This window comes from Beta vulgaris, chromosome 4 (genome assembly GCF_026745355.1).
Source record: "Beta vulgaris subsp. vulgaris cultivar EL10 chromosome 4, EL10.2, whole genome shotgun sequence".
NCBI lineage: Eukaryota > Viridiplantae > Streptophyta > Magnoliopsida > Caryophyllales > Amaranthaceae > Beta > Beta vulgaris.
The window spans coordinates 52767191-52782873 of record NC_079205.1 but is presented as its reverse complement, the minus strand read 5'-3'; the positions used below and the strand labels follow the sequence as shown (position 1 = coordinate 52782873).

The 15683-nt window shown below is 34.0% G+C and overlaps 1 protein-coding gene across 1 annotated transcript; it reads right to left on the bottom strand.

Annotated features, from left to right (window-relative positions):
- Positions 1 to 2853: 2853 nt before the first annotated feature.
- On the bottom strand, positions 2854 to 15377 carry LOC104890828 (probable linoleate 9S-lipoxygenase 5). The gene is made up of 10 exons (XM_010676434.4): positions 15022 to 15377; positions 6987 to 7279; positions 6650 to 6890; positions 6171 to 6512; positions 5733 to 5818; positions 5498 to 5605; positions 5106 to 5410; positions 4586 to 4849; positions 3872 to 4391; positions 2854 to 3339 (listed from the first exon to the last, which is right to left on the bottom strand). Exons 1-10 carry the CDS (start codon positions 15212 to 15214, stop codon positions 3106 to 3108), a joined length of 2586 nt encoding a protein of 861 aa, XP_010674736.1. The 5' UTR covers positions 15215 to 15377; the 3' UTR covers positions 2854 to 3105.
- Between the last annotated feature and the right edge of the window lie 306 nt (positions 15378 to 15683).

Sequence of the window (15683 nt, the reverse complement as noted above, 5' to 3'; positions counted from 1 at the left end):
TCACCTGAGCATGAAACAAAGTTAAAGAATGCTAGATTGTTGTATCGTTTGAATGATTATAGTGGTCACATGATGATTTATGTTGGTGACACAATGGTTATTGTTGGTCACTAATTATTTTTTTTACATTTAGGAATTCACACATGTAATTGGAGTGACATTTGTTCGTGATTATGTTAATAAATACATTTGATTCTTTCCATTTCACATTTGAAGTTTCTCAGCTTAAATATTCAGTGGATATATTAAATTGGGCACCAATTAGCTTAAATTAGGTACCAAATGAATTTAAGTAGTCACTTATTAAAAAAATATTTTAGATGTTCATCTTTGTGTTTTTTAAATTAAAGTAATCAGCAAATTAAATGAATAGGTGACTAATTTGAACAAGCATCAAATGGATTAAAGTAGTCTCTAATTTGAAGAAATCTAAAGTCAGCATGAAATAGTGACTAATTGGTATATCATGGTCTCTAATTGACATATAACAGTCACTTAAGAACATAAAACTTACTGATCAACATAGCTTGTGATTAGAACCTAAAGTTGAGTATCACTTATCATAATTTTGCAAAATAACAAACCTGTGGTAATTGTTTTGTTTGTACTTTTACTAATTACACAAAGTTCTACTTTTGTTCAAAACTAATTAATCATCATTGTTAGTAACCAAAACAGTTTTTGTTCAAACTACTTTCTTGGAGAGGATCTAGTTGTTGGTTCGGATTCCTTCACATAAGAGTTTTGCTTCGTGGGAGATGATTTTGCAGAACTACAGTGGTTGTGTTGGGTACGTCTTGGTGTCTTTTCGATCTCCTGCAAATTAAAATGCTTGATTAGCTTCATCTACTTGCTTGGTGGGAATTTGAGGTTGTTGTTTTTGTGGCTGTGGAATCAGATTATACAGCAGATTCATTTACAATGAAAACTAAATGATTCATATGCTTACTAGAAAAATAAAATGGCTACCAAAGAACTTAAACTGGTCACATAAGGAAGTAAACTAGTTACTTGATGAAATAAACTGCCAGAAAATTAAGCATCTTTCAAATAACAAGAACCCAAATGACAATTCATTAGGAGAGTGGTATGTTGCAATGAGAACTTGTTTAGCCTTATAGAAGAATTAGGAAAGCAATAAGTAATTGAATTTTAAACTTCTCACTGAACGGATAGAAAATTGAGTTAAAGTGGTCACAAATAAACCTAAAATGGTTACTAGATGAGTTAATGTGGATACTTAATGCCTGTAACAGTTTCATTTGTAGTCTTGTTAGTGTCCATATATTATAAAAGAGTCTCAGAAATGATAATAAAAAACTAATCAACAATCAAAATCTTAGCCTATAGTTATTTACTAACATACTAGAGAAATTTATGCTTTAATAGTCATTTATTGACATTTGACATATAAAGGTCACTAATTGGCATATAATGGTCACTAATTGACATTTAATAGTTACTTCTCAACTACAAAGTTACAACTCAACTTTACTTCAAAATAAAATCTAAAGTTGAGTACTCTCGATGAAAAATCTCTCTGATGAGGAGAAAAGTCAGAAGCTCTGAACATTGTTTTGCAGAATAAACTCAGCAACACCTAAAAACTTAATCATCAATGGATGTCCGACAACGGTTGTCCACCGACGAAACAACGAAAACCTTCATTTCTAGGGTTTCCACTTCCCGTCCTCCTTTCCTACTTCCTTCGCTCCACTGTTTTCCCCTCCACTCTGGCAATGTCGTCGAAATTCACTTTCTCTCTCCAATTTATCCTCCTCAAGCAAACTCTTGGTGTAGCTCAAATCCACTAATACATCCTTCACCTTATTCAATCTCTCAATTTCTCCAATCACGACAATTTCAACAGATCCCTCGATCGAAACGACGCCAAAATCAGTCGAAAACTTTGCCGCAGAATTTCGCCGGTCGCTCCATTCCCAGCCGTCGAACTCGATGCTATGTCGAAGATAATCTCGTTGAAATTTAGCATCCTTGTAACCGGAGAATCGAAATCGGAGAAGGTGATGATGGGGCTACTATGGAGGATTTTCCTTGGCGGGAAAATTCCACCATTGAAGAGAATGAAGAGTGGAGACTTGAAGAAAGGAGAGAGAGAGGAGAGAGAAATGCGCAAGAGAGATAGAGGAGAGAGAAATGTTGATGTGGTTTTTTTGATTTGCAATATGGGCTGATTAGCTCATATTGTTTGAACTTGGGCCTGCCTAATTATAATGTTATAATTAGGCGTTCTCTTGCAAGACGAGCTGATTTCCTTATGCTTATAATTATTTTTTTGTAAACTCTTTTTTTATACAACTTTTAAGGGCATTTTTTGGGGCCCTTTCGAAAACTCGTGATAAAGTGAATTTCCTCTAGGCTGCCCACATAAGGTCACTCACTCAAAGACGGAGAGACCCAACAATATTGAAATTTTTGCTTCCACCAAGATTTGAACCTTGGTATCCTATATGGGAGATAGGAAGACATACCATTGGACTCAAGGATCCTTGGTACTTTTAAGGGCATCTAATATCAACTTGAAAGCATTTTCTGTATCAATTTTAAAAATTAAATACGATTCTCAAGTCTTATAATAAAGACGACGACTTTCTCCCTTGAGATAAGGGAAGGTTTTTTTTTTTCCTTCTTTATATTAAATAGGGAGTTTTTGTTTTAAAAAAAATTCGCCACATATCTATTATTGATTTTGAGTTGTACCACCTTTTGAATTTTACCGTGTTTTACATTATAGATGGCTAGAGTTGCCACCAAATGACCAATTCCCCCCAAATTTGCATCTAAATGGGCCTCAATGACGGGCTTTTTTATATATTATCCCTCTTCCACCTTATTGTTCTATGATTTCCTAATTACAAAATAATCACTCAGATTTGAGGCATAAATCATATACTTCATATATATGAATCATGAATACATTCGTACATAAATGTTTCAAGTTTCAACAATAGAGTATAATCCGGTTCTTACCAGAAGCCATATGTGCTCCATGCTTTTATTATGACAAGTAAAGTGAATATCAACCATATACAGATATCAAGCTATATGCCTGAGATGTCAGAAATGCAGCTAACTTAAAAGGCTTCAGACTGATGTACTGTTAGGAATTCCCCTGCCAGTTAGTCCTGCTTCACTTGAAGGATAAAGCAATGTGTATGGTAACTTCACCGGACCAACTCGATTCTTCCACCTCCCATCTTTGTTCCTCTCTACGATCTTATCTTCGATCTCCTCCACCTTCTTTCCAAATCTCTCAAATGCTTCTAATGGTGCACTATCTGCAGTCCATTCACGGGTTTCTCTCTGCCCAAGGTAGACCTGTTTGATCATGTAACACAGAAAATGTGAATGCAAGTAATAAAATCAAACTTGGCATCTGTTCAGTATCACTTCTTCAGATTTTAGTTTTAAAGTATTAGAACTTAGAAGTCATATGGTATGGGTTATGTGATAAAGAAAACAATTAGTCATTGACTTATAGTTGTAGTAAATTAATCATGTTTATTTCAGAAACTTAAAAGTGACAACAAAAGACTCTCATCATCAATGTCTAGTTTTTGATTACAAGATAATTAGTCTTATGACATAACATGTACAACTAACTTAAGATAAGTCATAGGCCTACTATTCATATACTTATTTATAAACTAATAACTAAAAACTTGAAACATTTTTTTGGTTTCCATATTTTTGTTTGTTTTCGAAAAACTGGAAATGATTAACAGAACAGACGCGTACTGGTTCTAGTTTCCACAATGCTGTTTCACTTCTCAAAAAAACTGAAGAATAGAAAACCAAATAATAAAATCAGCAAACACTCAAATTAGTATCTAAAAGTTTATAGTGATACCTCGTCAGTAGGATGTCGAGACAAAAGCTCGATTAGTGAGATCCCAAGCACACTTTGGAGCTTGCTTGAAATGGTCCTCAGGAATATAGTGTCAGGGTTTTTCTCAAGTTCTTCATACTCAGGAGTATTTGGTTCTGGCATCAATCTCCGGCTTATAGTTGGGCGATTTGGGTGGTACCCGGCATAAGGGTACTGCCCGAAATTGACTGCTGCATGGAGGGCAGAAGCAACCCATATTATAGTGGTGCAAGTTTCAATTAGTTCATCAAATGTCTTCAATTCTGGCCACCATTTCTCATCCTTCTTATCACCATGGCCTTTTTCTCGGATTTCTTTCCACCACGATTGTAGTTCAATGTCGTTAGTGATCATGTCATCAGACTTGTAGTAAAATGAGCAATAATCTTTCACCCATGTCTCGATTGCTGACCAAATGTCTAGTGCATCAACAGCATATGGGTAGTCCTCAATCAGTAGTTTGTAGCCATAAGGGCTCTTTGAGTCTTTCACAGCCATTCCCCTGTTTATTAACATTGAAAAATATTTATGTAAGTTTTATTGTAACCTCATATACGCAAGATTAACTGTCAATTACTACTTACTAGTGTCTATGTAGTAGACTGTATAGGTAGTATATCATAGTGCTTTTATTAAGAAGATACTTTCTGATAACAAATACATGAATTTGGTTGAAATAATTGTAATCAAATATACCTCTTGACGAGATCCCTAGGGACGGCTTGTTCAGTAAAAATCCAGTTCTTGTACGTTGCTGACGACAACTCCATGGAATACTGTCTTGGAAATACAGTTTTCTCAAGCAAGCCTTCAGCATTAAGAAGTACCTGCCTTGCTATTGCATTTATATCCATAGTGTAACGGAAATGAGGGTGTAGAAGCTTATAAATTGGGTGGAGCACACTAAGTTGTCTATTTGATGCTATCACAAAAGGCTCTATTACTGCATGAGTTAGCATCCTGTTAAGAACAGAAAACATTTGTAGATGCACACGATAAGTCACATTGGCAGCATCACTAAAATGGAGCAATCTTTAGAATTCTTAGTATAATGTGTAGAAAATCGCCTAAAGTTTCAAAGCATAGGTGTATATTTTAAGCAAACCAAAACAAGAGAATGCCTATGAAATATGACTCATAATTAGCAGGTAGTTCAATGTAAATTACTTTGATTCATGTACGGTTTATATCAAGATTCTTAGGACAGAAGTATTACCAGTGGCTGATGAGTTGATGGTGGCCAGAATCATTAACAGCAACATAAGCTTTGGCTAGCTGCCAAATTGAGCTTTCAACACCTTCATGTGCTGGTGTAAACACCTTGCTAACAGCACCCAATCCATCTCCATCTGGATGTGGTAGACTCAACTCAATTGCTAAAGGCGTCAAAGTTCCATCATCTTTTAAGAAGAGAATCGTTCTCGTGGCATAGATCTTCGAAGCAGTGGAGTTTATATGCCTCACATGTGGCATCAAAGTGTCGTGGTGATCTAAAATGAATAGCTTGTTTTTTTTAATTGCCTGTTCCAATTAAACACAGAATTTGATTAGTATGAAAATCATTTATAATCTGCATTTTGCAACAAAATGTTTGTGTTGAAAATTTACCTCTTCTACAGTTAATCTACCAAGGTTTTGCTCAAGGTGTTGTTTGGTGATTGAGCTGTTTTGGTTTCCATATGTTTTTGGATCGAGCTTGCTAACAGGAGGAAATTCCTGCATGATAAAAGGGAAAGTTTTGTTTAGATAATAATAAATAAATAGCAACCCATAATTTTGTCATGCATTGAACTACTTTCCCTTCAGATAAAGAGAAAACAAACCAACTTCTCATGTATCTTACCTCAAGGCGGCGAATGACTAGAGGATTAACTCCAGCTAGCATTTCCCTTGCAAATTCTTCATCAGTTCTCCAAGCTGACTTATCCTCTGTGACCACATCATAATGTGTTAGACCATGCCAATGATCATATTCATGGACAGCGTATAACTTACTCCCTCTCAGTGGAGCCAAGTTAACATAGGAGAAATACAAGGAGTTCATGGAGGGAAAAGGAAGAGAGAAAAATGTGGGTGAATGGATGTAACTATGTGAGTCCCAACTTCAAATGAAGCGTAGCAAGAAAACGGAACTTACTAAAAGTAGTATGGTAACGTAACATTAAAATGCATATGTTAATCGAGCTCTAGGATGGATGAGTAATAATATTGAAGATAAAAGATAAACATAAAAATAAGAACACTTCTATTTGCACCAGAGCTATCTTCATATTGTACTTACCTTTGATTACATCAGGCATTGGGAATTTCAGGATCGGTGCACCATCAGATTGAAGGAAAGCTTTTAGGAATTCAAATGGAATACTCTCTTTTATCTTATTAATGATATCACTCTCTGGTAGCTTGACTCCGCCTTCATATAGATCAAGTTCATCTTGGAAACTATCAAACTCATTAGGGTTCTTGTCAAATATAGACTCCAGACCAGCAACAAAGTCCTGAGACAAGGACTTGAGAGCGTAACCCAGGAAATCAGACATTTTCAAGTGTCCGAATTTCTCATCTCTTGGAACATAGACGTCTAATCCCTTCACAAGGGGAAGCCTACTCTCTGTGTTGGGATCTGCAAACTCATAAAAGATATATTGGGTTGTTGACAAGCACAAACATAGTTATTGATAGTACATATATGAGGTTACTCATAATGCTACGCCATCATTAAGCGTACACAAGTCGCATGGGAGACATGCTAGATTTTACCTGTCTTTGATGGAGGACGACTAGTCCTTCCCCTCCGAGGATAAGGAAATTCAGCAGATCCTCCAAGTACAGGGCGAACATACTTTGGACCTTTATCCGGATCTCCTAGATCATTGTAGTACGCATAGTCATACACGCGATCCCATTCCTCTAACTTCCCTTCTCCATTCCCTCTCAGAATCTCAAGCTCTTCTTCACGATACTTTCTCAAAGGTGCTGGTGTTTGGTGTGGTAGATAAGTCTGTTACACAACACATGTTTAAACAGCATAAACTCGTTACATTAGAAAATTCATCACTTTATATTACAGCTGAATATAAAGAAAACAAATAACCACCTTATTGCTGAAAAATATGCGATCTTTCGTGTAACGTTGAGTTGGGTAGATCCAAGAATTACAAACAAAATGGATTTTACCAATATTATCAGGGGTGTCTTCTAAGGTGACAGACTTAAGGTAAAACTGATTTTGATGCTCATTTCTTATTACTATTGCACCAGGAACACCAATATCTTCATCCCAAGCAAATGTAATACTAAAAGCTGACTCCCCAGGTGTTAAACCAGTGAAATTTGTGAGCCAATCTCCCAGATATGAAGGCTTGCCAAGTTTCCCTTTCGATTCGTTTTCTGCAAATTAACCATATAAATCATCAAGCTCAAAGTTTAATAATGCACAATATGAGTTGCAGATGATATGTCAGAAGAACAAACTGGTAGTAAACAGAGAAATTAAGGCATGTTAAACAAGCTTACAAAGTACTTTTCCAAAGATTATGTTATTTAGTTTATTATTTGTGCATGCGTGACTGGAGCTATAACATATTCCTAAATGTTAATAGTAGTACGTTGTAATAGGATTTTGGGATAACTTGGGGAATATAGGGGGGGTTTTCAAAAATAAAAAATGCGAATTTTCGTGTGTTATAAGTTATAATTTATAATAGTTACAAATAACGAGTTTCTCTGAGAGAGTTGTTAATCAGGCATAATTCTCTTCACTTAGTTATTAATAGTTAAACAAAAGAATTGTCAAAGGACCAACTCAACCAAAAGCTTAAGCTGACGGTTGAGGCCCCAGGAATATATCTATACTCTATCACGCCCCCTCACGCAAGAGCCCTTTGGGCTTGAAGTGTGGATGCAGCACAGACCTTCCTCATACCTGGCGCTAAATATTCCACTGAGAAATGAGTGGTAGATGAGATTTGAACCCGTGATTTTTATGTCACACTGACTCCGATACCATGTCAATTTTTAGATTATATGAAAATGGGCCTGGATAACCCAATAAGGAGGAGGAGAGTTTAGTCCACTTACAAGTTAGGAGGTTCCATCCTAAAACCAATTGGTGATAGGAGGAGTAACTCCTCATCTTATAAAGTGGTTTATTCTCTCCTCTTTCTCCAATGTGGGACACTCACAAGTGGACTTTCAATGGGTTTCAACACACCCCCTCACTTGTGAGTGTCCTTAGAAATTCAGAGCTAACTGAAAAGGTCAGGTAAATCCTTATCAATGTAGCGATCAAATACCCAGTTTAGACGAGACCCGTAACCTGAGCTCTGATACCATGTCAAAGGACCAACTCAACCAAAAGCTTAAGCTAACGGTTGAGGCTCCAGGAATATATCTATACTCTATCAAGAATTACATAAGAAATATAGACTTTTACTGAAAATAATCAATTGAAATAGTTTAGATTACTAATGAAGCATTTTCCTATCATTATATTTATACAGTATTGATGTTTACTGATTAAAACTGATATTTAATTATCAAATTAGACTTATGATGATCATGATCAAGATGGATTTTTATAATTTACATAATCTTTATTAAAACAGGAAAAGTTTGCACTTAATGTTTTAGGTGGATTAAAACATAAATTGAGACAAAACATAAGTTTACTTGATGAATCGCACCCATTCAACTCCCCTATTCACTCTCATTGCCCTAGGTGCAAATTTTGTTTAAGAAACTAATAAGGACGATACAGTATTATGGTGAATCCAAAAAAAATATGAAGTGGATCAAAATAAAATCAATAAGTTATATTGGCTTTTAATTTAAATTTTACAAAAAAATGAAGTTTATCGTGAAAAAATTCCAAAAAATTAAAATTTCGGTGGGTCAATTTTTTCTAGGATGAAGGTGCAAGCATTGTATTACTCAAGAGACAAATAATCTATAAGTACATAAGGTGAGATTTCCGAAGGGTAATGACACTACCGATATTGCTCTACGTTAAAAGGGACTATTCTCGCAATGTGATGGTGATAAAATTGTCATCCCTACACATACTCGTAAAGCTATCAACTGAACAATGCTCAAAACTCTTACAATATAAAAAGAAAACTCTTACAATGCTCAAGAGAATCAACTAAGATCATATCCTTTAGGTGGGTCAATTGAACCATACTCGTAAAGGTATCTTTGTACGATGTACTTTATCCATTTCTTTTTAAGTGACTAACTTCTCTTACTTGAAAATGTCACAAGTGACTAACTTCTCTAGATATTAAAAAAGTGGTCCCAACTTTCCTTATTTAATTGTTTCACCTACTTATTTTATTTAATACTCAAATTTGAATGGTTAAACAGGTGTCTCAACTTTCTATCTCTACCTTCCTTATTTTCCTCCACTTTATCTCTCAGCCACTTATAAAGAAATGAAGGAAATATATTATTAAAACACATGGACGATAATTGCCCATTCAAGTGCTGACATGGCGTCACGTCAGATCTTGCATGACATTTCTCTAGGAAATTATCATAATGCTTATAAGAGGTATGAAACCCTATACCACTTAATTCAAACGTCATAATCCTAACACCAACCTATGGTCTCTTAGGTATTTTTTCAAAACTATGTCAGAATGATCGACGCTCTCATAGAAAGTTGCATGATTGAGCAAACAAACGGAGGTTATGTTGTATTGTCAAACTGGTTCATAGTTATATCGTACAAGAACTTTATTTGATCAAGTTACATTGTGTTTCGTTCTTCTTTAATATCAATTGAAGTTGTCGTCAATTAATGAAACTTATGTTTCTGCTTTACAAAAAAGAAAAAAAAAACAACCTACAATCTAATACTTGTAATAAAGTTCCAATGTCAATAACTAAAAGTCCTTTTACCCAATTTAAAATTTTGAATATTTTATAAATTCAATTTTTTTTTAACTAAAATTAATATAGAATATTACTGTCCTAAATTTTGTAATGGTTCGTGATAATAACCCCATAAATGACATTATTTTCTCAAAACTTAATACACAAAAATACCCATTGATATCATTCAAGCCCAATAACTAGGTAAATATATCATTTTGAGCAGTAGTGATCAAGATGCATGACCATAGATAGGTTGCAGTGATATGTGACTTGTCCTATTTCAGCGTTCTACCCAAAATTTTCCAATTTTGCTTGACGCTGAGTCGCTGACATTTTTGTTGGGTCTTTGTGTGGTAGCCTGGTAGCCAGTAGGACATTAAACCAAAATACAGTACACCACAAGCCACAGCCACAGGCCCACAGCCAGTATACCAATATTTTTTTTAAAAAAAAAATCGATACGAAGAAAATTTCTTGGTTGTCCTCGTACAAGGTCATATCCGGAGACTCATTACAAGTAGACACCCCCAACTCCCCTAAAGATTCCAAGCAAATGCTTGAGGTAGAAATTGAATCCTAGACCTTTTTAAGGAATATGGGAAAACTTACCACTTGAGCCAACTCCAATTCCTCATAGTATACCAATATGCCATACTTTTAAAAACGGTTTAGTACAATTTAAGGTCTGTTGAGGATCATTAAAATTTTCCAGTTTGTGGTTTTATGAATATAAAAATGATATGATATAAAAGGTATAATAAACTTAACATTAGTCATATAATATTAAATATGTTAATTGTGCAAATTTTGACAACATAAAATTAGAAATTACATTTTTGGTTTGAGAACGTATTGCGTCGGACTCGTCCGACCATAATCTTGGTCGGACGACTTTCAGGTGGTTCCAATTTTTTTCAGGTAATCTTCATTTTTTTTCAGGTGGTTCCAATTTTTTTCAGGTAGTTTTCATTTTGTTTTCAGTTAGTCTTCTTTGTTTTTCAGTGGGTTTTTGTGCTTCAGTTAGACTTACTTGGGTTTCAGTTGGTCTTTATTCTTTTTCAGGTAGTCTATATTTTTCTTCAGGTAGTCTTCATTTTGTTTCAGTTAGTCCATTATTTCTTTCAGTTGGCCCATTATTTCTTTCAGTTGGCCCATTATTTCTTTCAGTTGGTCCAACTGAAAGAAAAGAAAGTCCAACTGAAAGAAAATAAAGACCAACTGAAAAGAAAACAAAATACTAACCTCTGCTTTCTCTCACTTTCTCCTTCTAACTGAAAAAATTCAAAGCCTTGGTTTTCCTCCAAATTTAGTGTTTTCATATGCTCACTCCACTTTCATCTATCATCGTCTGTTGGTCTGAGTGTTCGACGCGTCCCATGAGAACGTCCAAATACCCCAGCAATAGTAGCATCGCATCGCATGCTTCGAATTATGAAAAGTAACAAAGTAGCATGATAGCATCAATCATCATGGGATCATGATAGCAGCAATAGTAACTTTCAAAATAGTAATATGACGCGTCTGTTATGGTTTGGTAGGTTGTGAAAGAATTTGGGGGAAATTGGAGGTGAAGAAGAGATGTTTAAAGAGGAGAGAGAAAGATGATGGGTGAGACTGAGAGGAGTAATGAAGATTGCGAAGGAGTTGCCTAATTGCCATGAAATTGAATTGATTGTGGGAGTAAGGTAGTAGCAGGATGCCCGTAAAAAAAAAAAGTAAGTAGCAGGATGAGAGGAGAGAACTGGGCTCAGCCCGTCTGACGAGAATATTGAGTCAGACGGTCTGACCCAATACTTTCACGTTTGGTTTTCATATCTTTGTCTTTAGTTTTATCTAAAATTGGAAACTGTAAATAGAAAACGAAAAGTAACATGCCCTAGTTGTTGTTTGACTATATCTTTCACTTTTTTCAATAAGCCTTAATTATACTTTGTCAATAATAATTGGAAAAATTGTTTTGAATAATTCAACCTTTGCGCATTTTTTTATTTTAAGTCTACCTTTTGATTATTCTTGATTGAGTTAGGCTTGTATATCTGTTTTCTTCTATTGAATTCTTAACATGTTTGTAACTTGTTTAGTAGCTTATTTATGATATGTGTTACAATGTCCCTTCTTCTAAAACAAGCGAGGGAGGCGAGGGTGGGGGTGAGACATTGTAACACATCTCATAAGTAACCTACTAAACAAGTCACAAATAGGTTAAAATTTAATAGAAGAAAATAAACATACAAGCCAAATTCAATCAAGGATAATAAAAAATTAGACTTAAAATGAAAAGACCGCGTAAAAATTGACTTATTTAAAACAATTTTTCCATAATAATTTACTTTATATTATATGTTGTTTGCGAAATTTTGACCTTTGTACTATTTGTATCCCATTTTTTTAAAATATGAATTTTTATAAGTTTTATTAATTAATTGATGTTTCATTGACACGTGTTAAAGTTAAATTGTTGCAATTAAAAAAGAGTAGAAGAAATATAATACTAGAGCCTAGGCCCTAGCTAGAGTTTTTTTATCTGCCCTAGAGCAACTCCAATGGTAGAGCAAAATAAAAATTGGCTTAGAGTGCCACATATATTTATCTAGCTAACTCCACTTTAAGCCAAAACTCCCCTAATGGTTAGCCAATATGAGTAGGTCCCACTTGAAGTAATATAGTTTCTTTTTTTTAGAGAAGAGTATAGAAATTGTTCACCAAAATTCCCACATGGACCCACAACTTTAGCTCAAGCAAATTGACTAAGTTAAGCTACATTGGCTAGCAAATGAAATTTTAGCTACTCACTCCAATGGTTGAGCTAATTGCTTAACTTTTTATTTATTTGCTAGCAAGTCTCTAATGTTCACCATTGGAGTTGCTCTTATCAAGCTTCATGCGTGCTGGAATGCCTTGAGTCTATTTTCTAATACTTCGAATGACCCAACATGAGTTTAGGTTATTAAAACTTAAAAGGGTATTATATGACCTTCTAGGCTTCTAGTCCTTCTATGCGTACACAATTTGTATTATGTATTATCACTCCTCAAAAAATAATAAAATCAATATCTTTCTTGTTTGTGGTCTGTGGATGTAGCTGCATTGTAAGTGAACCACAAAAATTTATGTGTTGATTATTATCAACTTTTTCTTTGCTTGTCGATTAATTTTGTCATAACAATGTGGATGAGAACCTGCCTAAGAACAAGTGAAGTTATCTATCCTCTATGGCTCTATCTAGACAGAGGAAGAATATCCATCCGTTTATTAGTGTTTTTTTTTCCTAGGACGAAGTAGGATTCTGGCGAGTTGCTTTTATGGGTGCCTACTGTAAAAGTGATGAGTGAAAGGGGGATCGAGGATAGTGACAATATTATCGCTAGACATTTCGTAGGATGCACACCAATCTAATTGTCTGTTCTCTTCTCCTTCCTTTGTTTCCCTTTGAACTTCGAAACACAATAAACAACTTTAAAAAATAACCAAACAATTTTACTGAATAGGTTAAATTAGTCACTGAATGAATAAAAGATTATGATTACTGAATGGATTAAACTGATTAATAAATAAATTAAACGAATCACAAAATAATTTAAACTAGTCATGATATTAAGAAATGTAGTTTGTTTTTTTTCTTGATACTTACTTCATTCGGAAATAAGTAGCATACTTCTATCTTTATGTTAGTTTTCTTATAGAAATATTTGACGTCTCTTAGAACTTAGAAGACTAATTGAAGGAATGACACCGATAGTGACTAGAGAGGGAAGACATTATAATATTACATATAAGATTGTCAAATATAGCCAATTAATACACGTAAACTCGCAGATAAGGAGGCGTTTAGCTGCCAGCCAAAAGTTTGATGTACATACAATTGAAAACGTGATAATATAGAAACATTCTGCAGACAAAATAATAATTAAAAAAAGCAAACAGAAAACATCTGTGGTCACTCACGGTCGCTATTTAGCGGTTTAGCCATCCATTATGGTAACAGTGACTTTAATTAAGACTTTTATAAGGCCGGTAGAATAAGTTTCTAGACTTGATCCTATTATCTTTAAGATCGGAAATGATGTTAATACTATTGGACTATCAGATGTTGCTCTTCAAATTAGTATAATTGGTAATACGAGAGGTCGAGGGTAACCGACAAATACAAATATTATACATATACATCTATCAATAAATATTTATATAAAAGATAAAGGTGTTTCATTTATTTTATGAAATATTAAGTACTTTGTGTAGACAAGATTGTGTAGACAAGAATGACGCCATGTTATTCACTTATTTGTAACAAGTTCTTGGATCGGGACGATGTCCAAGATATTTGATAAGACTTCATGATATACTTCTTTTGTTAGGACTTTATCATTTCTCTTATTTAGAAGTTTTAATTAATTGTTACATATTTATTTTGTACAATATGTTGTTTCTATCTTTCTTTTTATCACGTATTCCTCTTTCTATCTGTGTCTGTATCTTTCCTATTCATTAATAAGTGTGTCTCCTCCCCTAAACGTAACTATTAATAAAGAATGGATGAAGTAATTTTTGGTTGATAATTAACATTAACATATACCTACTACTGTTTTAAAAAGTTGAATTGGTGGAGTAGTGACATCGTTTCTCATTTTATATCCCTACGATTTAAAGATCAAATTTCATGAGACTCATTTGAGAATTCCCCTATTTCCCTCAAGTGTGTCCTTTCTTCTTATCTTAAAAAAATATATACTACTATTTTGGGAAGAATGAAACATGTCAATTTTTTGCTTCTAATTGTATTAGTAAAAAAAGGAATTAGTCATTTCATTTATATTATTATAGGCATATAAAATATTATGATTTAAGATATTCTTGTTGTTAATCAATTCTCAATTTTTCTTATGTTTTGTAATGTAAAGACTTATGATGAATACTTTAGCAAGTTTTTGATAAGATCAAATGAATATCATTGATATGTTAGCTTATTGGTAGGAGCTCTATGTTATATATCTCAATTTCAACTATTAAATCCTTTAATTTGTTTTATTTACAAAATTTAGAAATCTTGATCATTATTTACTAAATTATGAAATTAAATGTTTTTACTCACAATTATAACCTAATTCTAAACGTTCTTCTTTGTTGAATGTAACATAATTATAAATGTTGAATCAAAATTAAATTTCCATTCTTTAATCTGTTTAAAAAGTAGAAATGTTACACCTTTATGATAACTATTAAAAAAAACTAATGCAGTAAAAGAAAAAGTTATTAACCTGGGTCGGCATTGACAGCACTAGCAAGCTGAAAGGACACTTTTTTACCCAGCAATTCATCAAATCTATCAAGAATTGATGCAGTAAAATCATTGAAATCCAGTACATATTTCTTCATCAACACTACTCTGCCCTTTATCTCCTTCTTCTTAGTAACATTTCCTGAAAGGGCATCTACAAGATTATGAAGCATTTTTTCTCTTTCTTTTGTTTTTTGTTCTTTTCGTTTTGGGTTGTGTTGGTGATAATTAACTTGGTTTATATGATTGTAAAAAGCTATAAATAATAGATGGGTATTTGTAATGGGAATTGGGAAGGAAAAGTAGGTGCCTGGATTTATTAATGTTGTGGAAAGTCGAGAGTGGGTGAGACAATTAATATATATATAGGATGAGGAGCTAGCTCATGTGGTAGAGCACTTCCCTCTGATCCTTGAGGTCAGGGGTTCGATCCTTACCCCCGACATTATGTTGGGGTATTTCCTTAGCATGCTTTACCAGCCAATATGCTGGTAGTTCCTACAAGGCTAGTAGCCTTGGTAGGGGTTAGCCCTTGGGCTGACTTAATTTCCCAATCAAAAAAAAATAAAAAAAAAATAAAAAAATAATATATATATAGGATTTTGCTATTTGACGTTTTAAAATTTCTTTTTAACATTTTGA